Below are 27,721 nucleotides of genomic sequence, written 5' to 3' on the forward strand. Positions count from 1 at the left end.
AAAGAGAATCACATGACACTGCAATAGTCATAACTATGAGTCAGTTGCCAAGTGCCTGAATTTTAATCACGTGACCATGAGGATGCTGCAACAGTCATAAGTGTGAAAAACTTCTTCAGTGCTGTTGTAACTTGAAATGGTCACTCAAACGAACTATTGTAAGTCAAGGACTGCCTGTACCTACATCTATCTCAGCAGTTCTATAGATCTCATGAAACCTGTTGTGGCTGTTGCTTGTTTTTTAAAAAAATTAAGCTTAGCAAAAATCTCCAAAGTGTTCTGAAAGCTTTAGGAAACCATCTGCAACAGGCAAAGCTTGATTTTTCACCAAATGAATCACAACTGAGTTTTTCATTGGTCTTTATTTCTTGAAAAATGAGCTCATTCGCCACACAGCATAGCAAAGAAATGAATCGTGAGGAGAGGTTGGCAAGAAAGGTGGGGGAAATTTAAGGAGTCCAAGTACCTGCTTTGACCAAAAAAAAGGGGGGGGGGGGGGGGGCAGTAAAAGGAATGCAAAAATTCCAGAACATCATGTCAGATGGTTTGGGACAGCCAATTCTATTTGAGTAGAGAATAAGACCGCAGAGGAGACAGTCTCTCCTCAGGGAAATGTCACCGATTTGATTCTGAAGTCTCCATCGACCGCAAGATAATCAATCATATTAAGGCCCAGCCGGTTGGGGAAGACAATTTCTTCACTCCCTTCCGTTTTGACTCGGATGCCATTATCCGTAAAACTGAAGGTGATCTGGAAGACATCGTAACAAGGGAAGATCAAGAGTGAGCGTGGATATCAAAGTCTCTGTGGTGTCCTTAGGTGCTAAATGAACATCAAAGCCAATGGCGGGATTGGAATAACAACCAGTTCTCTGGCTGGGTAGGTGTGGCCAGTTGGTCATGTGACTGGATGGCTGATGTCACTCATCACACCCAAGCTCCGCCTCCCAGCCACTCGTCTCAAAGGAAGAGGTAGGATTCAGCCGGTTGGGGCTAATCCCACCACTGGCTGGCCCTGGCCTCGCTCATTTTTCGGCCTATTTTTGGGGCGTTTTTGGGATGTTTTCCAGGCCATTTTTGGCCTGAAAAATAGCCCAAAAGGCCCCCAAAATGGCCCAAAAATGAGCAGGGGTGGGGCCAGCCTGTGGTGGGATTTGCCAATTCACCAAACTTAACTACTGGCTCAGCCGAACCGGTGAGAACCGGCAGCATCCCACCTCTGATCAAAGCCATGTTTTACACTATGAAGGAAAAGCATAAGTTTCTAATCCAGGGTTAACTTTGAAGTAGAGTAGACCTTACATGGTGCAGTTAGGGAAGTTCCTCCTAAAATGGTATCCTGGTATATGGGATGCATTTTCTTAGAGATAGTGTAAGGTCGATGAATCAAATGATTCACAGATGTTTCCTCAGTATGAACTAATAGTTACAGCCATGTTTCTTAACCTTGGCACCTTAAAATAGGTGGACTTCAACTCCCAGAATTCCCCAACCAGACTTGATGGCTGGGGAATTCCGGAAATTGAAGTCCACACGTCTTAAAGTTGCCAAGGTTAAGAAACACTGAATTGCAGCTTGAGTGGAGTTGACTTTTAAAGAAGACTGTAAAGTAATTGCTCCCTCTTTACATATTTACTTATTCCCTCTTTACATATATATCTGTATGTAAAGAACTTTAGATCTTAAAATAGAACTGCCTAGCCCTAGATTATTTTTATGACCAGGCAGAAAGACAATTGGGACAATTATCCAAATATCTCTTTCATAGGAGGTCTCCAGTAAAGCTCACCCTCACGAACCTAAGTGCCTCTAGATGCATGGAATTCAGTTCCCAGAATTCTCAGCATAGTAGCTAGGGAGTTTTGGAAGTTGTAGTTTGCGCATCTGGAAGGCATCTAGATTAACAAGATGGCTCTGTCTGAGTTTTCCATGGTTTGATTCATACATGGGGTCATCACATATATATTTCGTACACTTTCAGATTTCCGTGTTTTGCAAGCAAGCTCCATGGTTTATGGCTTAGCATGTTGTCTTTACTTACTAAAACGCTGGTTTTTTATCATTTTTTATTTTCATTATATAATGATATACAAAAAAGAGAATAGGAAATTAAAGGAGGAAAAGGGGATGGGGGAAAGGGGGTGTGAAATACAAGGGAGAAGAAAGAAGAAAGAAAAGGCAACTTTTCCAAGCACAGGACAAGATAAACACATTCCAACCTCAACTTTTTGCTTTTACACATTCATACATAACTAGCTATTTCCATAACACCAAATCTTTCTAATCAACAAAACCAAGATCAAAGTTTCATTTTCTTTCTTTCTTTCAGTTGAGGCCAAAGGATTTGAAAGAATACAGTAAATTTGGTAAATAAAAATGGTGACAGCTCACAAAGATTACTAGGTGCAAATAGAAAGGCGCATTGTTTCCATAGCAAGGAAGATAAAGCAGGAATGGTTAACTTGATTATTGAAAGAGGAAAGTAGGTTCTTATTCGGATATCACTTCTGGAATTTGTGCTTGTGAAGAAAAAAAAATGAAACATTGATCTTGGTTTTGTCGATGAGAAAGATGTGGTTTTATAAAACACTGTTTTTTTTAAAAAAAAACCAGATAGTACAAGGTGAATATACACAAGCATCCTATAACTTGCAAAAGGGGAATCACATGACATTGCAACTGTCATAAATACATGCCTGTTGCCAAGCATCCAAATTTGATCACGAGACCACGGGGGTACGGCAATGGTCATAAGTCTGGAAAACAGTCATAAGTCGCTTTTTTCAGTGCCGTTTGACTTTGAATGGTCATTATAAGAATGGTTGCAAGTCAAAGGCTATCTGTGTAAGTGGAATTTCCATCTGTAACACATTCATTTTCCTCTTTATACGGTTCCTCCAGAGTAGGGGTCTCTCACCTTGGCAACTTTAAGATTTGTGGACTTCAACTCCCAGCTTTGCTGGCTGAGGAATTCTGGGAGTTGAAGTCCACAAATCTTAAAGTTGCCAAGGTGGGAGACCTTAAACAAATCTTAAAGTTGCCAAGGTGGGAGACCTCTGCTCCAGAGCGTCACAAAGATACAACTTCCGCTCTAGTGACCCCTTGCCCCCCTCCCCCTTTGCGTCTCTTGCCCTGGCAATACGTCCTCCTCACCTCAACCTCACAATTGAGATGGAAAGGGAAGTCAGGGGGTCTCTCCTCGTCCTGCCAGGCGCTGCCTTTCCTGGAGTTACACACCACAGTGTTCCAGTCGCCTTTGCAGTCAAAACGGGCGTTGAAATGGAGCACCAGGTTCTCACAGTCTTTACCCAGGTTGATCTCAAACCTGAGGGTGGAATTGCAAGCGTGAGAGAAGCCAGAACACAACAGGGAGTTTCAGAGGGAGGGAGGGGATAAGAAGGGAGGGAGGGAGGAGAATACAGGGAAGGGAGGAAGGAGGAGAATACAGGGAAGGAAGGAAGGAAGGGGAATACAGAGAAGGGAGGGAAGGAGGGAGGGAGGAAATACAAGGGAGGGAGGAATTACGAAGGAAGAAAGTGGGGAATACATGGAAGGAAGGAAAGAAGGGAGGGGAATACAGGGATGGAAGGGAGGGAAGGAGGAAATACAAGGAGGGAGGGAGGGAGGGAGGGAGGAGGGAGGGAGGGAGGGAGGAAGGAAGGAAGGAAGGAAGGAAGGAAGGAAGGAAGGGCATACAGAGAAGGGAGGGAGGAAGGAAGGAAGGGAGGGAGGGGAGGGAGGGAGGGAAGGAAGGAAGGAAGGAAGGAAGGAAGGAAGGAAGGAAGGAAGGAAGGAAGGAAGGAAGGAAGGAAGGGGAAGGAAGGAAGGAAGGGAAGTACAGAGAAAGGAGGGAGGGAGGAAATACGAAGGAAGAAAGTGGGGAATACATGGAAGGAAGGAAGGAAAGAAGGAAGGAAGGAAGGAAGGGATGGAAGGGATGGAAGGGAGGGAGAAGGAAGGAAGGAAGGGAGGGAGGAAGGGAGGGAGGAAGGAAGGAAGGAAGGAAGGAGGAAGGAAGGAAGGAAGGAAGGAAGGAAGGAAGGAAGGAAGGAAGGAAGGAAGGAAGGAAGGGAGGGAATACAGATAAGGAAGGGAGGGGGAGGAAGGAGGAAGGGAGGAAGGAGGAAGGAAGGGAAGGAATGGAAGGGAGGGAGGGAAGGAGGAAGGAAGGAAGGAAGGAAGGAAGGAAGGAAGGAAGGAAGGAAGGAAGGAAGGAAGGAAGGAAGGAAGGGGAATACAGATAAGGAAGGGAGGAAGGGGGGAAGGAGGGAGGGAGGAAATACGCAGGAAGGAAGGGGGAATACATGGAAGGGAGGGAGGGAAGGAGGAAATACAAGGAAGGAAGGAAGGAAGGAAGGAAGGAAGGAAGGAAGGAAGGAAGGAAGGAAGGGAGGAGGGGAATACAGGGAAGGAAGGAGGAAATACAAGGAAGGAAGGAAGGAAGAGAGAAAGAAAGAGAGAAAGAGAGAAAGAGAGAAAGAGAGAAAGAGAGAAAGAAAGAAAGAAAGAAAGAAAGAAAGAAAGAAAGAAAGAAAGAAAGAAAGAAAGAAAGAAAGAAAGAAAGAAGAGAGGGAGGGAGAGAGGGAATACAGGGAAGGGAGGAAGGGAAGGAGAGAGGGAGGGATGGAGGAAATACAAGGAAGGAAGGAAGGAAGGAAGGAAGGAAGGAAGGAAGGAAGGAAGGAAGGAAGGAAGGAAGGAAGGAAGGAAGGAAGGAGAATACAGGGAAAGGAGGGAGGGAGGGAACGAGGCAGGGAAATACAAGTGCTATGTATTGTATATAGTTTATAGTTGTCAGTTGAAGTTCTCTGTCTGGTCCTCTGTTGGAGCGGGAAAATACTTTCTCGTGATTGGTTGCTTGGCAGATCAGTTTCCTATAAAAGGAGCTGTGTCAGCCAGGGAGTTCAGTTGCCTCAAAGGCAGTGTTGGATAAAGAGCTGTTAGAAATCACTCTGGCCTAAGCCTCCATTCTTTGCCCAGAACATAACAAGGAAGGAAGGGGAATACTGAGAAGGAAGGGAGGAAGGAAATATTTTAAAATCAGACCACGAATGCTCAGGGATATCTCTTGTTAGGAAAACCAAAAGGAAGGAACGGCCCGCTTCCAGGCACTGAAAAGCTATTTTGGTAAAGGTTTCCTGTCTCCTAATCTTCCCCAGCTAAAAACGGATATAAGGAAGATGGATGGCTGTAAGAGAGAAACGATTTCTACCAGGAACGTTTGGAGAGCATCTGGACAGCTTCTTTAGATGTGTGCGTGGGTGGGCATAGCTGCTCTCTGAGGAGGAGCAAAAACATTTGCTGAGGCATTTTTAAACAAAATGTGGGCAGGACATACAGTACGGCAAGGGGTCTTCAAACCTGGCAAGTTTAAGGCTTGTGGACTTCAACTCCCAGAGTTCCTGAGCTAACATGACTGGAGGAGGAATTTTGGGAGTTGAAGTCCATAAGTCTTAAAGCTGCCAAATTTGAAGGCCTCCCTTTAAAATTTGACTGGCTCCTCCAACATTTACTCCCATGCAGCCCTAATGTTTCATTCACAAAAACAGGACATCATCACTGCATGTTAGGAGAGTTATGTTAGTCTGTATGTCAGTGCTTTTCAACTTTGGTAACTTTAAGAAGCAAGGACTTCATCTCCCAGAATTCCCCAGCCAGCATATGGTGGCTGGGGAATTCTGGGACTTGAAGTTCCACCGACCTTGAAGTGGCCATGGTTGAAAAACACTGTTCCACACACGCTGTTTAAAAAATAATAATAATCAGGAGACCGATAGCTCCTTCTCTAACTCCAGATTTTATTAACAGGCATAAACATTTTTAAGCTGCAGCTCGCAAAAGTTTATGCCTGCTAATAAAAAGTTGTCATTTGGAAAAGGGGTTACCGGATACATCACATAAACTGTGATAGATTTAATTGCAATTATATTTAACTGTAAGGTTCATTGTGACCCCTTTTTACTTCTGGGACTTGAAGGGGAGCCCAAACAGCCCTTCTCTCCACCTCCCACCCCAGCCCCCATTCCATGAAACCTTGTCCCAATTTGCCCCTCTTACTCTTTGCAGTCTGATAAAATAGTCCCCTTCACGACGAGCGATTCTCCGGGAAAAAGCTTAAACTGGGTAGCGGTCACTCCCTAGGGGGGAAAAGATGGACATTTTAAACAGCATGGTAGGTCTGATAGGAGGGTTTTGAACGTGGGTGGGCTCCTCCATCAAACCATTCAAAGAGGATTTGGAGTTACAGGCATTCTTATTTGAGACAGCAGCCAATTTTAGGTTAATCGGTCAGCCTGTTTTAGAAGATAGACAATTTCAGGTTGATCGGTTGTCTTGTTTTAGAAGAGACAGACAGACATAGATGATAGATAGACAGACAAACAGACAGACAGACATAGATGATAGATAGATAGATGATAGATAGATAGATAGATAGATAGATAGATAGATAATAGATAGATAGATGATAGATAGATAGATAGATAGATGATAGATTGATAGATAGATGATAGATAGATAGATAGATAGATAATAAATAGATGATAGATATAGATGATAGATAGATGATAGATAGATAGATAGATGATAGATAGATAGATGATGTCGATATAGATGATAGATGATGATGTTATAGATAGATGATGATAGATAAATAGATAGATAGATAGATAGATAGATAGATAGATAGATAGATAGATAGATAGATAGATAGATAGATAGATGATAGATTGATATAAAGGATAGATAGATATGGATGATAGATAGATAGATAGATAGATAGATAGATAGATAGATAGATAGATAGATAGATAGATAGATAGATAGGCAGGCAGGCAGGCAGGCAGGCAGGCAGGCAGGCAGGCAGGCAGGCAGGCAGGCAGAAGTTAGGCATAGGGTCTCCTTCCCAGTCAAATCTGAAATGTGAAAGAGTCACAGGGTCCCACAAAGGACTTGTTGATGATATGAAATCGAGGAATCACAACCCCATGACATCATCTCAAGTGGCCTTTTCCATATGCTCTTCGTTCTTCACATAGAACCTGGGTATCCTGGCTTAATATGGAAAGAACCACTTCTGCCCAAGAACCCGTAAGCCATCTTCTGGCTACCTTAGCAGTGGGCTGATGATGACAGAGTTGTAGCTCAATTGCGGTTGTAAATCAAGGACTGCTCGTATTGGCAGGCCTTTGTATTTTAGTATCCTCTCCAGTTTTCTTCTCTTGACTCCAGATTTACTGCTACATATCTTTTCCAGACTTTTTGCTCTTTCTTATAAGCAATTTCGTGGTTCTTACCTGATGTTTATTATGTGAGAAGAAAAATTAATGTACACCTCTGTAAATAAAGCCCTAGTTACCTACACTATCATGTTTATTAAGGGCTGAAGGGCCTGAAATAAAATCAATTTTAATCTGTGTGCTGAGATTGTGACCTCCAAGTATGTTGAAATTGCACTTTTAACCCTGGCAGTTGATTAGCTTGCAAGATGTGGCAAGCTAGGGGTTGTGAGAAAAGAGGAACTATATGCTTGTAACGCACATAAAAATAACCATGTTGTAACATTGAACTTAAAGGAACTGAAAAATTCCCCAGTTGCTATGACACGTTGGCAGAATCCTGAAAGTATTGTGCCTTGTGATTTTAGCAATAGCAATAGCACTTAGACTTACTTGTGTTTCCCCGAAAATAAGACCCTGTCTTATATTTTTTTGCCACCAAAAAAGGCACCAGGTCTTATTTTCGGGGGATGTTGTCCACTGACTAACCTCACTTGTGCGCATCGCCCCTGGCTTCCTTTTAGCTGTCAGAGGCCTTCAGGAACTTCTTCTTCTTCTGTGGTTGGCAAGGCTTTCCTTAAGGCCTCTGCAGCCGATAACAAAACTCCAGATCGATCTGGGGTTCTGTTATTAGCTACAAAAGTAAGGTTACAAGGTAAGTAGTAGGGCAGCTCCAACACCCACCATCCCCACCCTAGCTTAATTTTTACCTGTGTACTCTGGAGTGGGCAGGATCTTAATTAGGGCTTATTTTGGGGGGGGGGTAGGGTTTATATTGGGCACACATGTAAAAATCAAGCTAGGACTTATTTTTAGGGTAGGTCGTATTTTCAGGGAAATGGTATATATCGCTTCACAGTGCTTTACAGCCCTCCCTAAGCGATTTGCAGAGTCAGCATCTTGCCCCCAACAATTTTGGGTCCTCATTTTAGTCACTTTGGAAGGAGGGAAGGCTGAGTCAACCTTCAGCCTGGTGAGATTCGAACTGCCAAATTGCAGGCAGCCGGCAGTCAGCAGAAGTAGCCTGCAGTACTGCATTCTAACCACTGCACCGCCGTGGCTCTTAAAGGTATTTTAAGATATATAATGTAATGTTGGACAGTGGGTTGGGGCCAATTGGCTTCAAGCCATTCCCTTTGACTGCTTGTCCAATTAACCCTCAATGCCATGGGATGTAAATGCCTTATAGCAAAGGCGTTACATTGGCTATGCTTTAAATATTGATAAACCGCTGAATCCTAAAGTGAGACTTTTGTGGTGTGCTGTCTTTCTCAATTTCTATGAAATGCAGCTATGCTTAAGATTTGGGGTGTTTTTTTCCCCCTTGACAATTATTTATTTATTGATTAAATTTATACGCTGTTGCAGTGACTCTGGGCAGCTTATAAAATGACAGCAAGGTAAACAAGATATTGCACAAACAATTAAAATCAAGAGGATGAAATAAGCAACTAAAAGAACCAAAGGAGATGTGACACGGGGGTAGGGATCTTCTTTCTAATCCATCAGCCACACACACCCCACCAATAAAGCACCCTTTTTGGGACCCCAGTATTCTTCACTGAATTTGGAGACAAGAGAAATTGGGTGGACAATTTTGCAGATTTTTTGTTTTGTTTTTTTGTTTTGCAATGAAGGAAAAAGTTTCTCCAACAATTTCCCTGGGGTGTAAAACGTCGTTCTTTCTTTGGACTTGAATGGATGAAATTGAATTAAATGAAAATCTGGAAAGCCAAAGGTTGGGAATAATTAAAAAAAAGAATGCATTATAATTAAGAATGTGGATTTCGTTCAACCCACCCGTACTCCCTTGATCCCTGCATAACAAAAGAAAAGCAAACCCTTCGCTCCACGCAGGACAATTTCTCTGGAATCATCTTCTTTAAAAGAAAATTTTAAAACATCTTGTCTTTCATCAAACTGAATCAGGGCAACTGGACAGCTTAGATGGTGGAAATATTTAGGACTTGGTCCCAGAATGGTTGATTAATACTGTGACTATTGAAATAAAAAGGCCATCTATATAATCCAGATTAAAGAATGAAGTCAGAATGTTCTCTTTCCAAACCAAATATGGAAGAAAAACCTTTGAAATAATTAATTGCTATCTTCAGTTAGAGCGTGAATGCACAAAAATAAATACGCACATATCAAGCATCCATTTAATCATATCTGCACAAGCTGTACAGTGTGCTCAAATGTTTTTTTGTTGAAAAAAAGTTTGCATATTGATAAAACTCAATATTAATGATAGAAAGCAGCCCAATTAATAAGCACAAAGTATGGGGTTTTTATACAAAAAAAAATAAAATACAATTAAGAGAAGCATCCAAACAATTTAAGGAAGTAAGCTCTGATCTTCAAACCCAATGCCAAAATAATTGAGGCAATTTTTAAAATGGAACAAGAGTCTTTCTAATTTTTAGCTGCAAAAGATTAACGTGGCTGTCCCTCTCAATGCAAACAAGCAAGCAAAAGGAAAAACCACAATTGAGGCTGTCAATCAACAACCAACCAATTCCTCTCCAAGAGAACAATCTACATCTTGCAAGCCTTTGCTGGGAATTTTGGTTAAAAAAAACAAAGACCCCAGACTTACACATTTACTCATGATGTCGCCTTGTCCAGCCACAAGTTGGTACAGTACTTAACTCCAATCTCAGCTCTGTGACTTAAGCGAAGTTCCCGTTGTCCTTTAAATAGCTGGAGGAAATCACATGACAAAAAGAATAAATGAAGGGTAGAGTCAGATAACCAGAAATGGAAGCAGGTGGTAAGGTGGGGAGAAGAGGGTGATGAATCAAAACAGCTGCTGCATCCGTTCCTTCTAACGGTATGGGTTTGGGGAGGGGTATGTCAGGGAATACTAGCGGCCCCTTGGCAAGCATTCGTTAAAAGGATTTTGTTATTCTTCCCCGGACGAGATTTTGGAAGCCAACAAAAACTATTATTCTTGTCCTTGGTATGAATGCTAGACCAGCATAATGATGAGAGTTTCGGAAATTTTATGCATAGAAATTTAGCAGAGGGAGGAGGAGAGGAAAAGGAGGAGGAGGAGAGAAAAGGAAGAGGAGGAGGAGGGGAGGGAAGAAGAAGAAAGAAGAAGAAGAAGAAGAAGAAGAAGAAGAAGAAGAAGAAGAAGAAGAAGAAGAAGAAGAAGAAGAAGAAGAAGAAGAAGAAGAAGAAGAAGAAGAAGAAGAAGAAGAAGAAGAAGAAGAAGAAGAAGGAGGGAGGAGGGAGAGGAGGGAGGAGAGGGAGGAGGAGGAGGAGGAGGAGGAAGGAAGGAAGGAAGGAAGAAGGAAGAAGAAGAAAGCTATAGAAGAAGAAGAAGAAGAAGAAGATAGATAGATAGAGGAAGGAAGGAAGGAAGGAAGGAAGATATAGATAAATAGATAGATAAATAGATAGATAGATAGATAGATAGATAGATAGATAGATAGATAGATAGATAGATAGATAGATGATAGATTACTACTGCTATATACAACTGTAGGCCCTAAGTCAGGGGTCTTCAAACTTAACAGTTTTAAGACCTGTGGACTTCAACTCCCAGAATTCCTTCTCCAGTCATGTTAGCTCAGGAATTCTGGAAGTCCACAGGTCTTAAACTTGTCAAGTTTGAAGACCCTTGCCCTAACTCTATCCAACCAATTAATTAAAAAAAAAGATCTTTGAGTACTCCTTGATGAATATTTTTGTATTTTTTTGTGTCTGTTTTTCTGCTTTGGAATATTCTAATAAAAAACTCAAAGTAGAAAAAAGTGACAAATTCAACCAATGTTGGGGGAGATGCATATTTTCATTGTGAAGAGGACCAAATGGGAAAGTACTATATCCCTAATATCAATACAATGGATATCCGTAAGGTGCTTTTTCAGGAGGCAACTGGACTCTCTGGTTTTTCTTTGAAGATATTTTGCTTCTCCTCCGAGAAGCTTCTCAGCTCTGACTGAATCATTCCCCAACATCCAGTCAGAGTTGAAGAAGCTTCTTGGAGGAGAAGCGAAACATCTTCAAAGAAAAACCAGAAAGTCCAGTTGCCTCCTGAAAAAGCACCTTTGAGACAACCATGCCTTGGATGACGGAGAATCTCCATAGACGACACGGAGAATAGGCATTGTTAGATTCTCAAACCCCAATATAACAAAAACATTTCCAGAAATAGTTACTTGTTCATCTCAGGCATACAAGCAAGTCCACCCTTTCCAGGCCTTCTGAGAATTTGTATTCTCCCAACTTAGTTAATTGCCTAATAAATCGTGTTTAATGTTTAGACACATGTTCCTAGGGATATAAACTATGGACTAAAGTAATTGCTTTATGCCATTCCCAGGGACAAATTATTTATCTGTTGATCCTTTGTCCATCTGGAAAAATGTTTCTTGAAATCAGCAACGAACAGGAAAGTACTATGTCCCTAATATTCAAAGGCAGCTGTACTGAGGTATTAATGCCAGAACAGTTATCACACTGCACCTTGGAAGATTGAATCCATCTCTATCCAGTGCAGACAATGTGAATCACATACCACTCTTAAAATAGAGGTAGACACCAAAGAATGGGTTGACTGCCAGTTGCATTCATTAAAACAAATATTCATCCTAGATTCTTCTTCCCTACCTTTGACATCATGTTTTTCAGTCAAGACTTCAAGCAGACAAGATTTGTTTTCCTATAAAAGCAAATAAACAAAAAGAAAGAGAATAATATCTTGTCACATGCTTGGTCAAAGCAGAAAAGAGCACTGTAAGACTATTTTTGTTTGAGGGGAGGGAAATCTTTTAATGTGACTCTGTTTTAGCCAAACCACCAGCTTCTTGGTTACAGGATACAGATCGACATTCAAGGTAGATGGTCGTATAGAAAAGCTGCCATTTATTTTACAAAGCCAAAATTATAGCTTCTCTTCCTTCCTCTTCTTAATTTATCTGCATAAAAATTCTGAAACTCTACTATTTAAGAAAAACAGAAATCAAATGCATTATTTCACTATCTCAAAGTCAATGTAACACAATGGATATGTATTGTAAGATTCTCAATATAACAAAAACATTTCCAGAAATAGTTACTCATCTCAGGCATGCAAGCGAGTTCAACTTTTTCAGGCCTTCTTCCAGGTATTCCCCCAATTTAGTTAATTACCTAATAAATCATGTTTAATGTTTGGACACATGTCCCTAGAGATATAAACTATGGTCTAATCTAATTGCTTCCTCATGCCCTTCACAGGGACAAATTATTTATCTGTTGATCCTTCGTCCATCTGTATCCGTTTTTCTGCTTTGGAATATTCTAATAAAAAACTCAAAGTAGAAAAAAGTTACAAATTCAACCAATGTTGGGGAAGATACATATTTTCATTGTGGAGAGGACCAAATGGGAAAGTACTATATCCCTAATATCAACATGATTGATATCCCAAAGGTGCTTTTTTCAAGAGGCAACTGGACTGTCTGTTTTTTGTTTGAAGTTGTTTTGCTTCTCATCCAAGAAGCTTCTTCAGCTCTGACTGGATGGTGGGGAATGATGGTGGATATGTATTGTAAGATTCTCAAACCCCAGTATAACAAAAACATTTCCAGAAATAGTTACTTGTTCATCTCAGGTATACAAGCAAGTCCAACTTTTCCAGGCCTTCTGAGAATTTATATTCTCCCAACTTAGTTAATTGCCTAATAAATCATGTTTAATGTTTGGACACATGTTCCTAGAAATATACCGTATATGCCGGCGTATAAGGCGACCCGGCGTATAAGACGACCCCCAACATTTCCACTCAAAATATAGTTTGTTATATACTCTCCCCCTCTTCCGCACGCCTTCCACTTTTGCACTTTTTTTTTTTTGAGGCACTTTTGTCTACCGTGGAAGCGAATCCGTGAAGCTGAAAGGAGCAGCCAGCCTTCTCCCAGCTCCCAAGGAAGCGGGCTCGCACCGCCCGGGGCTCCACTGAGGTATCCGGCTGGGGCTGTCAGGAGTTGTTACCGCTGGGCGCGGCTCCGCGCGGCTCCAGTCCCGCGTTGCCTCGGGAAGGGAAGGCAAAAAGGAAGAGCCGCAGCGGCGCTTTGCAATGGCAGCAGCGGCTCCTGGTTTTGCCTTTCCTTCCCGAGACAACAGCGGGACTGGAGCGCGAGCTGCGCCAGCGGTAACAACTCCTGACAGCCCCAGCCAGATACCTCAGCGGGCTGGCGGGCGAGCCTCGCTTCCTGGGATCTGGGAGAAGACTGGCTGCTCCTTTCGGCTCACGGGATTCCTCTTCCACGGTAAAGTGCCTCAGCCTTGGGCAGCCGCAGTGCTTCCCAATTACTATTTGCCGGCGTATAAGGCGACCCGGCATATAAGGCGACCCCCAATTGGAGGCATCTTTTTCAGGGCAAAAAAGTCATCTTATACGCCGGCAAATACGGTAAACTATGGTCTAAAGCAGCGATTGCCACGGGTGGTCCGCAAAAATTTTTTGGTGATCTGCAGAGAAATGTCACCCCACAAAGCACCCCCCTAAGCAATTAATTCAGGCTGTGCAGGAACACAAAGAGAAAGAAAAACTTCTGCTGTTTCTGCTGCTTTCCTTGCATGAAGCCAAAAGTCTCTCTCTCTCTCCCCCTGAGAACAGAGCTGGAGATGGTATCCTGCGATCCCAAATAAAGACTGATCGATCGGTAGGAAAACGGGGTGGGGAATTTTTCTGCAGACTTTTGGGAGGATTTTCCCAGGGTCTCTAGTCCACGGGATTTAAAATTATGAGTTTGGTGGTCCCTGAGGTCCAAAAGGTTGGCGACCCCTGGTCTAAAGTAATTGCTTTATGCCCTTCACAGGGACAAATTATTTATCGGTTGATCCTTTGAACATCTGGAAAGATGTTTCTTGAAATCAGCAATTTCATGAAACTGCCCTTTATTTTGGCCATGTCACGTGGGGGAGATTTACTGGAGAAAGCAATTCTGGGTAGTCTTTGACTTACAACAGTTCATTGAGTAACTGTTCGAAGGTACAACGGTGTTGAAAAGAAGTGACTTACAACCGTTTTTCATGATTACGGCCGTTGCAGGATCCCCCATGGTCACATGATCAAAATTCAGCCGCTTGGCAACTGACTCCTATTTATGATGGTTACAGTGTTTCCCGGGGTCACGTGATCCCCTTTTGCGACCTTCTGACTAATGCAGTCAACGGGGAAGCCAGATTCACTTAACAACCGTGTTACTAACTGAACAACTGCAGCGTTTCACTTAGCATCTTTTGCAGGAAAGATTGTAAAATGAGTCAAAAGTCAATTAACAAATGTCTCAGAAAAAGAAGAGAGAGGAAGGGAGGGAGGGAAGATTTGGAGATGGAAGGAAGGAAGGAAGGAAGGAAGGAAGGAAGGAAGGAAGGAAGGAAGGAAGGAAGGAAGGAAGGAAGGATTTGGAGATAGAAGGAAGGAAGGAAAGAAAGAAGGAAGGAAGGAAAGATTGGTAGGTGGAAGGAAGGAAGGAAGGAAAGATTTGGAGATGGAAGGAAGGAAGAAAGGAAGGAAGGAAGGAAGGAAGGAAAGATTAATATACAAAATTATATACAATATACAAAATTAATATACAAAATTTTTGCCGATACAAAAATTTATGCCACCAGATAAAGACTGAATGCACCAATGATCACATTAAACAAGAGGAAAACCTTCTAAGCACCAATTCCACCCGAGCTTTTTACAATTTTGTAAACAACAAACTAAAAGACTCAAGGTCCATCCCACCCCTGAAAGGACCTAATGGTAAAGACTGCAACGACGACACCATTAAAGCCAACCTCTTTAACACATTCTTTGGCTCAGTATTTGTAAACAGCAATGGATCATGCCCAGTATTTCCTAGTCAAACCACAGACAATTACAATGATCTAATACATATGGATTTTACAGAAGACAATGTTGAAAAAGCACTGCGCAATCTAAAACCATCTCTATCTATTGGACCGGACGGAATATGTGCCTACTTCTTAAAAAAGCTATCCACTGCCATAGCCGAACCTCTAAGCATAATCTTTGAAAAATCTTTCAGGACCGGCTCCTTGCCATAACTATGGTAACAAGCCACAGTCATCCCTATCTTCAAAAAGGGAGACCCCCAGCCTAGTTGAAAATTACAGACCAATCTCTTTATGCTGCATCACCTGTAAAGTCATGGAATCAATTATTAACCAATCCATCATTCTCTACTTAGAAACAAACAACCTACTCTCTAATAAACAAATTGGTTTCAGAAAAAAACTATCATGTAATCTGCAACTCTTACACTGCAAAAACATATGGACTACACAACTCAATCAGGGCAAAGCAATAGACTCAATCTACATAGACTTCTGTAAAGCCTTTGATTCAGTGGTACACGACAAACTACTCCTAAAACTAAAAATCTTATGGTATCTCTGGACAACTGCATAACTGGATAGAAGCATTCCTGTCAAACAAATCTGGTCAAAATTGGGAGTGTCCTATCAAATTCTGTACCTGTCAACAGTGGTGTCCCCCAAGGCAGTGTTCTAGGACCAACTCTCTTCATATTCTACATAAATGACCTCTGTGATCATATTAAGAGCAACTGTGTTCTTTTCGCTGATGATGTAAAGCTGTTCAATACCACAGACAATACTGCTACCCTTCAGAAAGATCTTGACTATGTATCAGAATGGTCAAACAAATGGCAACTTCAAATCTCAACAAATAAATGCTCTGTCTTACATATTGGCAAAAAATAATAATCAGAAAATAAAATATAAGCTGAATAGTCAAGATCTTGTTGATGATCCAAGCTCTGTAAAGGACCTTGGAATACTCATCTCTAATGACCTAAGTGCTAGAGCCCACTGTAACTACATAGCCAAAAAGGCATTCAGAGTTGTTAACCTAATCTTACATAACTTTTTCTCTGGTAATATTACACTAATAACTAGAGCATACAAAACATTTGCTTGACCAATACTCGAATACAGCTCATCAGTCTGGAACCCACATTACATATGTGATATTAACACAGTTGAGAAAGTCCAGAAATATTTCACAAGAAGAGTTCTCCACTCCTCTACTAATTGCAGAATACCTTATGCCACTAGACTCGAAATTCTAGACCTAGAAAACCTAGAACTACGCCGCCTTCGGTCCGATCTAAGTATAGTATATAAAATCAAATGTCCTACCAGTCAATGAATACTTCAGCTTCAACCATAACAACACAAGAGCAAACAATAGATACAAACTCAAGGTTAACCGCACCAAACTTGACTGCAGGAAATACGACTTCAGCAACAGAGTGGTCAATGTCTGGAATACTCTACCTGACTCTGTAGTTTCTTCCCCAAACCCCAAAAACTTTAACCTTAAACTTACTATTGACCTCACCCCTTTTCTAAGAGGTCTATAGGGGGCATGCATAAGCACAACAACGTGTCTACCGTCCCTGTCCTATTTCTTTTATTTTTTATTTTTCTTATATGTATCCATGTATTCATAACTATGTTTTTACTTATACCTATTATCTTGTAAGCAATTGACAAAAATAAATAAATTAATAAAATAGATTTGGAGAAAGAAGGAAGGAAGGAAGCAGAGGTGGTATTCAGCAGGTTCTGACCAGTTCTGGAGAACTGGTAGTGGAAATTTTGAGTAGTTCGGAGAACAAGCAAATACCACCTCTGACTGGAGATTTTACAGTCTCCAGTCCTTCCCCTGCCACACCTACCAAGCCACACCCACAGAACCGGTAGTAAAAAAATTTGAATCCCACCACTGGAAGGAAGGAAGAAAGGAAGGAAAATGAGAGAAAGGAGTAAGAGAAAGGCAGGCAGGCAGGCAGGAGGCAGAAAGAGAGAGAGAGAGAAAGAAGGAAAGAAAAAAAGGAAGAAAGAAAGAATACTACTGCTACTACAACTGTAGGCCACAGGATTAATCAACCCACTTAAAAAAACCTGTTTGAGTACTTCATAATGGATATTTTTTTGTATTTTTCTGTGTCCGGTTTTCTGCTTTAGAATTTTCTACTGAAAAAAAACCTCAGAGTAGAAACAGGCAGGGAAGGTCATGAAACGAATCAAAACTCAATTAACAAATGTCTCCAAAATGTCTCAGTAACAGAAACATTGGGCTCAATTCATAGTCGTAAGTTGAGAACTATCTGTACATTGGGAAGAGTTAGTGGTAAAAGGAAACTAGGCAGTGGTGGGATTCAAAAAAAATTTACTTGCAATTTTTTGCAATTTCACTAGCTTATAATTGTGTAAAATATAAGTGCCAGGGAAAGAAACGGGATAAGGATATAATATATATCATTCTTTACCTACTGAGGATGGATTTTCTTGTACATACCCACATCAACCAATACGATGGCCTATGAGTATAGGGGAAATCATCTACATTTGAGGTATATTCTGAAGATTGTAATGATACGGTAGTAATATTATCTAATTTAGAAGGTAGGGCATTTAGGATTATTTTCCTGGGGAGCTACCTTTTGTAACCAGGTGCCATTTTTTCACCTCTGTGTTAATCTAAAATAATTTACTGGAATATTGTGTAAGACATCTCTATTGTTTTGTACAAAGGTTATATATTTGTGGGTCAGCTGTCCAGTGTCATGTAAACTATATAAACCCCAGCCTTCCTGGGAACTGCCAAGGGGTGGCATTCAAATTTCTTAACCACCAGTTCTGTGGCCGTGGCTTAATTTGTGGGTGTGGCTTGGTAGTCACCTGACTGGCTGGCGTGGCTTGGTGGTCATGTGACTGGCTGGGCATGGTGAACATGTGACTGGCTGGGCATGGTCAACTCGACATCACTTACATCGAGAGGTGCTTCTCCTTGCCTGGCCTCTCATGACTGTGGGGATGCTGTGAAAAGCGGTGCATAAGTCACTTTTTCAGTGCCATTGTAACTTTGAATGGTCACTAAATGAACTGTTGTAAGTCAAGGATTACCTGTACAAAAATACAAAAAGCTTCTTTGCTTGCAAAAAGCTGCCCTAAATACCAAGCATTAGATTTAAAATACCTGCAACCTGGAATTACAAGTCAGGCAGGGTGCCAGAGCACCTTGAAGAATTTAAATAGTTAAAATGCAATAACTATCAGCAGCCAACTCTTGCTCATAAAGTGAAACCCTTTAGCCAAGAAGGTCATTTAAGCTCTCCAGAAAGAGCACACCCAGGAGAAGCAATCCTTAGATCCATTTGCACCACTTAAAGACACCAGCTGGTCTCACTCACCTCATAGGATATCCTGAGGAAATCATCAGATTTAAGGAAAGGTCACATGCCCCCCAGAAAGGCAGTAAAAAAATTAGTGCCAAGCTTGCATCCTGCCTCTTTGTAAGAACACTCCAAAAAGACAGTGCCAGATATGCCCTCACCCTTCTTGTCCTCTTCCTCCTCTTCTTTGTATTGGGTTGCCACTCTAGCATAATCGTCCAGCTATTAAATCAGTATATTTAACGTTCTTGATGATTCTCTCTAGTTTTCATTCCAGTTTTTACTTCTTGGCTCCAGCATTTTTTGTCATACATTCAGTATAAAAGTTAAATATGGTATAATATCTAATGGTATCTAATTTTCTGTTCTGTTCCTTCTATAAGCAGCTGTGGTGATGTGGTAAACCCTATTTTTAAAGGATATCTAGAATTTATTGTACTCGACACTGTTAAAAGCCTGAATATATCAATAAAGCAAAAATAGAAGGTGTTTTTTTTCAGAACTTTCTTGCCTTTCTCATTATCTGCCCTCATCTGAATCTTGCACTGTTACCTTTTGATAACAGTTCATTGTATAATGAAGATGAATGAGAGAAGAGATGAAACTCTGTTTACTTTACAGGAAGGGCCTGTAGATTAGGACAGGATTTTGGAGATTCATTATCTTCCTAAAGGGACACTTGATATCTAGCGTTATTTTTGGCACAAAATTCCTTCATTCAGGTTTTCAAAATATTGCTTAAGCTAGTTTGCATTCTATTTAGCTGCTTTTATTGTTCCACCTTTTAACATTTTAAATGATTTAATATTAATTCATTATTTATCTACGCTAGCAGTGTAAATGTAGAACAGTGGGGTATAAATATTCAATACCACAAAACTTATTTCCAAACAGTGAACGTTATAAAACAATATTGATGATGTGCTACTGTAAATTATCATACACTTTGATTGGCTTTTACAATATGATTTACCACTTCTACATAAAATAGTACTTTTTAAAGTTTGCTTTGGCATTTTATGCCTTCATTTTTTTGATCATTACTTTCTGTTAATGCCTCTGGTAATTTCCAAAACACAACTTGCATTCTTTAAATAATAAGAAATAGCCATTTTCTGAAATATATCTGAAGTGTTGCCTCTCTTCCTTTTTTAAAAATGTTGAAAAATGCTAATAAGATCTAAGTGACTTCGTCAGAGAAAAACACAAGCAAAATATCACCGCGAATTATCAATGCCTCAATATTGGATAATAGACCATCTCTCAACCTAGACTAATTCTGCTGGAGGCAGTCCTATTGATTTAATTGTGGCTGATGCAATAATCAAAGACTACAACACAAACAAAGAAGTAAATAAAGGAAAAGGATGAGAATCAAAAAGCTTGCAATTTTATGATGCTGAACTAGTCTAGCAAACATATTTCCTAAGTTTGGATTTAGACCATTTTTAATGACTAGTTAAATTTCTACAATACTGATTTCTACAATACTGTGTTGGTTATTTTTCTAAAACCTCTTTGGTGCATTTATGTCCATAGCAGGACTGAAAGGCAAATGTAGGTAATTGTTACTTGTTTGATACCTTGTATTTTATTGAAGAACTCCAGGGGCACAAGGGATGATTTATCCTGCTATGGTTGCCTACGGATTTTGCAAAATAAACTTGAGAGAAAGAATGGCCAGGTATCACACAGAGGGCTACCATTGAGGCTCTTACCAGGAAGGCAAGCAGTGGAGACAGCACATCCTGGAACTGCGCTGGGAGTGGGGAGTTTCCTTGGACGGTTTCGGCGACGGCAGCATAAGGCAAAATAGGAGCAGTGTGGGGGGAGAGGAGAGCAATAGGAGAGAAAGGCGAGCAATGTGGGGGTGAAAAGAGCGCAGCAAAGTAATGGGAGTGAATGGAGAACAGTGGGGTGGGGAAAGGAGCACACAGTGCAGCAAAGCAACGGGGGCAAATAAAAGTGGGGAAATGGCTCCCGGGCAGCAGAGAGAAGCAGGATTCATCCTGGCTGCTTCTCTGCTGCCCAGGAGCCGTTTCCCGAAGGGAGCGGGACTTGCAAGCTTTTCGTTCTGCTGGGAAAGATTCTCTCGCTCTCCCAGCTGGAGCAGCAGGTAAGAGAAGCAGCTGTTTGACCTGTCCAGAGCCCACAGGAGCCTCTCCACGTGTTCCCCAGTGGAAGGCAAGTGGTGGTGGTGGGGGAAATGTGACCGGCAGCAGTAGCAAATTGGCAAAACAGAAGGCAAGTGGTGGGGGGAAGGTGACTGGGGCTTGCACTCACCCAGGGAGATCACCAGATCAGGCAGGACTGCAGCAAAAGGCAGGCAGCAATGGCTGGCCCTGAGGGTTGGCAAAAGCAGGCTGCAGGCGTATCATGCATGCGCGCGATGTTGCGCATGTGCAATAGGGACTGACTGGCCAGGGAGTGGAGAAGTGTGTGGAGAGGGGCGGGGCCAGCTGATTTACCGGTTCTCCGAACTACAGAGAATCATAACAACCGGTACTATCGAACCGGTCTGAACCGGTAGAATTCCACCCCTGCTTCTGCCCATGAGCAGAATTCCCTTTTGCAAAAGCTTCATAACAAAGCTCTTATATATTCACGTGTTTCCAGTTGTCTGAATACCTGAATGGTTGATTTTTATCACATCCAGTTCTGTGGGAGTGGCTGGTGGATGTGGTGTGGCTTGGTGGGCATGGCTTGGTGGGCATGGCAGGAGAAGGTTACTGCAAAATCCCTATTCCCTCCCCACTCCTGGGGGAAGGTTACTGCAAAATCCATCATTCCCTTCCCACTCCACTAATCTGCTTTCCAGCTCCGTTCACCTGTGCAGGGCAACCAAAGAAGAGCCAGCTGATCAGCTGGGACTCAATGGGAGGCAGAGAATAGATGGGGTTGGCGGGGCCAGTCATAGGCAGCATTTGCCGGTTCTCCAAACTACTCAAAATTTCTGTTACCTGTTCTCCAGAACTGGTCAGAACCTGATGAATTGCCACCTCTGAAACCAGGCCACCAAACAACACAGTGGCTGGATACCATCAAAGCTGATGCCAGCCAGAGCATAGAATAATTCAAAGAAGCAGTAAAAGATGGGAAGATGTGAAGACACCTGGCTCATAGAAGCACCGAGGATCAGACTCGACTGAATGGAAGTCATTGTCGTCATCAACAACAACAACAACAACATAATAATAATAATAATAATAATAATAATAATAATAATAATAATAATAACAACAACAACATCATTCCAATGTGCAACCCAGCCAAAATCTACACATATAATCAGACCTCAAAAAACCTGGGCAAACTAGATGGGAACAAAAAAAAAGTGGCCTCAAACACCCTCTAAAAGGATGCAAATGACCAGCTGTCTGCAAGGAGTATAAATCCTTCCATTCCCCACCATCCAGTCAGAGCTGAAGAAGCTTCTTGGATGAGAAGTGAAACGTCTTCAAAAGAAAAACCAGAAAGTCCAGTTGTTTCTTGAGGGGGGGAAAAAAGCACCTTTGGGACAACCATGACCTGGATGACGGAGAATCTCCGTAAACATTTAGATGGGAACAAAAGCGCTAACCCTTTGCAGTAATCCTGATTTTTTTTTTGCAGTTTTGGCACAGTAAACCTGCAGAATCTGGAGAATATTCTGATGAATTGTTTGGGGTTTGTTAATATAAATCAAGCGTCTTCAAACTTGGCAAGTTTAAGACTTGTGGGCTTCAACTCCCAGAATTCCTGAGCTAACATGACTGGAGGAGGAATTCTGGGAGTTGAAGTCCACAAGTCTTAAAGCTGTCAAGTTTGAAGACCCGTCATATAAGTTGATAACTTCTCGCAGCCAGCAGATGGTGCATTTGCAACAGGCAGATGGAGGTAAGAAAGAGAAGGAGGAAACAGAGGAAAAGTCACAAGCATAAAATGTGCACACTTATACGAAGGGGAACCTACAGTAGTCCTCAACTTATGATCACAATTGAGTCCAAAATTTCTAAACGAGACAGTTAAGTGAATTTTGCCCCATTTTATGACCTTTCTTGCCACTGTTGTTAACTGAATCACTGAAGTTAAGTTAGTTGCTGTTAACACAGTTGCTAAGCAAATCTGATTTTCTCATTGACTTAGTTACTCAGAAGGTCGCAAAAGGGGATCATGTGACCCTGGAATACTGCAACTGTCATAAATATGAGTCAGTTGCCAAGCATCTGAATTTTGACCATGTGACCACGGGGATGTTGCAATGGTCGTAAGCGTGAAAAACGGTCATAAGTCACTTTCTTTTTAATGCCGTTGTAACTTCGAAAGGTCACTAAATAAACTTTTGTAAGTCAAGGACTACCTGTGTAACAGCGTACTATTTTCCCAGTGCTTTACGTCAATCAACTTCCTTGCAATATCATTGTTACAGTTAGCCAGGTCATTCCACCTGAATTGAGTGCAGTTGTATTTGTGCAACTTTAAATAATGAGATATTCCATTTAGTGTGAATAGTAAATTTGATTCCAGGTTGCATTTAAAGTAAACAAAATTCAGCAAGTGAGAGGCTAACATGCATCCATTTAAGGAAGAAATGGAATATTCCATCAGGGGAAACAGTAGAAGGTCCAAAGAATTGCCTTTTTTAATTATTATATTAGAGCAAAAATTTAATATAATTGACATTAATGTGGTTGCAGCAACACTAAAATAGGATGAGATGTTGGAAAGCCTAAATTTACCACACAAAATATAAAACGCGCAGGAAAAATAAGAAATAGTTAGCACTGCTGTCGTTACCTAGTTTGGTAATGAAATGTCTGCAAGAAAACCAAGCTCACAACGCATCCAAGACCACCCAGAAATAAAAGGGTAAGTTGCATCAGCATTTTGTAGTTTGCAAACTTCTACAAGGAGATTGAACAATGGTAAAGATGCTTTTGTTAGTGTAAGTTTATCTTCAGGAGTTGTATTTAGAAGTTGTTGTTTTTTCCCTTTTTATTTTGCTTTCTAGAACTAGTCTGTGACTTCCTTAACAATAAATATGTATTCTTTGTATCCTTTGTGCAGTGTTTCCTTAATATATATACTCCAGGGGTGGGATTCAAAAATCCCAGCAACCGGTTCGCTGCCCAGTTGCTGTGTGGGCGTGGCCATGGTGGGCGTGGCCTACTGGAACTTCCAGGAGGGCTGTTTTTCGCCTTCCCAAGGGTCCAAAGGCTTCCCTCGGGCCTTTGGGAGGGTGAAAATGGCCTCCCTCAGGCTCTAGAGGCCCTCTGGAAGCCAGAAACAGGCCTGTTTCTGGACTTCTAGAAGGCCCGTTTTTCCCCCTCCCAGAGCCTCCTGCACTTACCTGCATCGAAAATGGTCCATGTGGAGACTCCTGGGAGGGGAGGGGAGGGGAGGGGTGGGCGGGGCCAGCCGATCGGTTGAAATACCAGTTTGGTGAACCAGATAGAAATTTAACATCCGGTTCTCCTGAACCGGTCTGAACCGGTAGAATCCCACCCTTGATATACTCTCATATTTCCTAGGCAGACCAGACAAGAAAGATGCCTAGATGAGTTAATACTACACGTAGTCCTCGACCTATGACCACAACTGAGCCCCAAATTTTTGTTACTCAGTTGGGCATTTGTTAAGTGATTTCCCCCTCCCCCTATTTTACGACCTTTCTTACCGCAGCTGTTAAGTGGATCGTTACAGTTGTTGATTTAGTAACACAGTTGTTAAGTGAATCTGGCTTCCCCCATTGACTTTGCTTGTCAGAAGGTCGCAACAGTGGATCCCAGGTCATTGCAACAGTCATAAGTGTGGGGCAATTCCCAAGTGTCTTAATTTTGATCATGTGACCATGGGGATGCTGCAACGATCATAAGTGTGAAAAACAGTCCTAAGTCACATTTTTCAGTGCCGTTCGAATGGTCACTAAAACAAACTGTCATAAGTCGAGAACTACCTCTACTAAGTACTATAACACTATAACACTACATTAGTAGAATCTTGCAAGTCATGAAGTACCAATTTTCCACTGTCTCTTTTACAGAATTATATAGCATAGTCAAATAAACGGTCCATTAGTCATATATCAATTTCAGTCAAGTCTTGTCGGGATACTCTATTTTGCAAAGTCCGTGTTGAATAGCCAATGTCAGTTCACTTACAATAAATCAGTCCAATCCTTTATCTTCTCCGTTGAGAAAAATCAACACTCCTTCTTCTCTCCCGTTCCAGCAAGAAAGCAGTCATCAATCCATCCAGTAATTAGGGATCAGTAAGCAGAGAGAGAGAACTGCAATTGCCTAAAGCTTCTTATATAGTGCTTTTACAACCACACCCTTAATTACATTCTTGCTGTTAAAGTTACACACACTTTAACAAACAAACCATGATACCATATTTATTATTCTTACCCAAAACAGTTAGGGTAAACAATGTATCCCTAACACCCTCCCATATCTGATTGTTCCCTAGCCAGCATGTCTTCCCTCCAAGGTCTTTCTCACACATTATTACAAAACATTTCTGTTCAAAACTTCTCATTAACCTATTTCCACCAATAACTGCAACCCGTTATCGTATTTGCCATAGAAACAGCGCTTCAAATGGTGGGAATTCAAATATGGCGACCATTTTGTGGGATTCATTAACCACAGCAATCAAGGCCTAGCTGTAGAGATGCTGTGCGTTTGATGGTGTTAGTAAGGCTACAGTCCTCAGCTGAAGATTTTCAGATGGCCATTAGATGGGGATATAGTAAAGGGATATTGTAAAATCCTTCATTGATGCGGTCAGTTTGTGCTTAAATATGAGAGTTATAGAATAATAGAGTTAGAAGGGACCTTGGAGGTCTTCTAGTCCACCCCCTGCTCAAGCAGGAGTCTCCTTACCATTTCAGACAAGTGGCTGTCCAGTCTCTTCTTGAAAGTACTCAACTTACAGCCATTTGTTTAGAGACTGTTCGAACTTACAACAGCACTGAAAAAAGCAACGTATGACCAGATTCAGATTAACAGAGTTGGGAGGGACCTTGTAGGTCATCTAGTCCAACCCCCAGCCCAAGCAGGAGACCTTGCACCATTTCTGACAGATGGCAGTCCAATCTCTTCTTGAAAGCTTCCAGTGATGAAGCTCCCACAACTTCTGTTCCTTGGGTTGAATGACCAGTTTTCACACTTGTGACCGTTGCAGCATCCCCATGGTCACATAATCAAAATTCAGGTGCTTGGCAACTGGCATGTACTTATGACGGTTGCAACGTCCCAGGGTCATGTGATCTGTGATCGGGATTTGTAACCTTCCCAGCCAGCTTCTGACAAGCAAAGCCAATGGATTAAACCAGATTCACTTAACCCTATAAGTGGTTACTGAATCACATAACAATTGCTGTGATTTATTGAAGAACTGTGTCCAAAAGTTCCCCAAAAGTGGGTGGAACTCACTAAAATGAGGCTGCCTCACTTAGCAACAGAAATTTTGGGCTCAATTTTGGTCGTAAGTCAAGGACTATTTGTACATCTGAAGATTCCCTTTGGACAAAAGTTTCAGAAGAATTACAATTCAAATACAACAAAAACTCAATTAGCGAAAGGATTCCCCTGGTCTTACTTTGTGTGTTTCCCCCACAAGAAGGATTCTAGGACAGTCCAGAGAGGTGGATTAATTCTCTGGATTAACTCTGTTCCATTTATTATTTTGTATTTCTGTACATTTATTGCTGCTGAAAGAAAGGGCTAATTGAAAGCCTGTAAGGAACAGTCTTCTTACTGCTTCACCACCGTGCCTTAGCGGGTTCTGCTAAGCATGTCCATCTTCTTAGCTTGCAAAAAAAGAAAGAATACAAACATCCAGCTGTCTGCAAGGAGTATAAATCCTTCCATTTCCCCACCATCCAGTCAGAGCCGAAGAAGCTTCTTGCATGAGAAGCGAAACGTCTTCAAAAGAAAAACCAGAAAGTCCTGTTGCCTCCCGAAAAAAAGTACCTTTGGAATTAAGATTGTAGCAGTGTTTTCGAATTCTCCATATCTTTGATCAATTCAGTTCCGCTCTTCACTTCTTTTTCTCTCACATAAAAAGTTTGCTCGTTGCAGCCATTTCTCACCTGGAGGTCAGACTTTTTCAACCTTTCCCCTCCATTTCTTTGCAAATGGCACGCTTATCTTGTGGCCTTTGATACTTATACACACATATTTGCAAAATGCTTTCAAGTGCACCAAGCAAGAAAGGTACTGTAGCAGTTTGAATCTTATTTACCTCTACATCATCTGTTATCAGATCTTTCCTGGAATAATGTTTCCACCGTTCTTAACAGTTGCACGTATCAACAAAATCAAAAAGGTAACCTACAAATTCAACTCACAGTAAAAAACAATTAAGGGACACTATCCCAAAATATATCAGATTTTAAAAAAGCAACAAATATATTTTTATGTGTAAGACAAATTGCAGAAAGTTGATTTGTGGCCTTCCTTGTATTCTTATAGACCTGCGGTGCTATTTTTTTCCCCCCTAGACAGCCTCGGATATATTTTATGGGAGCTGTTCTGTTTTAACTACTGCTGTTTTGAAACTGCTTTTAAGCCCTTTTGGAATTTTTGCACCATAAAGCAGATTGCAAATGCTTACAGAATGTTCTTGAACATGTCTGGGTAAATATCAGCAACTGCCACCTGGCTCAATGGTTAACAACACCTCAAATGTGGCTTGTAGCATATTTAGCAAAGCATGTCAAATTTAAACAGCGCCGGGAAGACAGCGGATCTTGATGGAGAAGTACATATCGGAAATTACTTGCGTGCAGAGTTCTTCCCATCTCAAAGCATCTTCTCAGTACAGATAGTCCTCAACTTACAACAGTTCTTTTAGCCACTGTTTGAACTTACAACTGCACTAAAAAAGTGATTTATGCATTTCCACCTTTTTTAATAGTTTTTCATTCAAAATAATATTAATTAACACCAACACATTACACAACTCAGTTTCTATACATATACTATACTTTACTAATTTCTTACTCCATATCCTTACTGTACTTGACCACCCCAAACCAATCGGACCTTCTTTACCTTTATTTAAGTACATTACCTTCACACAGCTAAATTTTTGGATACTGTTCCTCTGAGGCTGCTATTTTGCTTGCAACTTGGCAATATCCTGTTTGCAGCAGAATAAAAAAAAAATTAACTTTTCCTAATTCCTTTTAATCCACAGAACGTCGTTTAAATTCTACTTACCCCTTCTTGTATCCACTCCATA

General features: G+C 41.3%; 1 protein-coding gene across 1 annotated transcript; it reads right to left on the reverse strand.

Annotated features, from left to right (window-relative positions):
• Positions 1-347: 347 nt before the first annotated feature.
• On the reverse strand, positions 348-20,866 carry LOC148130652 (16 kDa beta-galactoside-binding lectin-like). The gene is made up of 6 exons (XM_087962749.1): positions 20,774-20,866; positions 11,898-11,949; positions 9,877-9,980; positions 6,058-6,137; positions 3,154-3,325; positions 348-751 (listed from the first exon to the last, which is right to left on the reverse strand). The coding sequence occupies exons 3-6, from the start codon at positions 9,886-9,888 to the stop codon at positions 605-607; spliced, it is 411 nt and encodes a 136-aa protein (XP_087818875.1). The 5' UTR covers positions 9,889-9,980; positions 11,898-11,949; positions 20,774-20,866; the 3' UTR covers positions 348-604.
• Positions 20,867-27,721: the final 6,855 nt, after the last annotated feature.

Source organism: Notechis scutatus, chromosome 4 (assembly GCF_049901735.1).
Source record: "Notechis scutatus isolate UNSWTSFEM ecotype Mainland chromosome 4, rNotScu1.2, whole genome shotgun sequence".
In the NCBI taxonomy this organism is placed as follows: Eukaryota; Metazoa; Chordata; class Lepidosauria; order Squamata; family Elapidae; genus Notechis; species Notechis scutatus.

Bases quoted from the DNA above. Each gene is read 5' to 3' on its own strand.
- LOC148130652 (XM_087962749.1), bottom strand. The intron at 3,326-6,057 runs GTAAGAGGGGCA...TTCCACCCTCAG, and splicing joins ATTTTATCAGACTGCAAAGA to GTTTGAGATCAACCTGGGTA. The intron at 752-3,153 runs GTGAGGAGGACG...GATGTCTTCCAG, and splicing joins ATCTCAATTGTGAGGTTGAG to ATCACCTTCAGTTTTACGGA.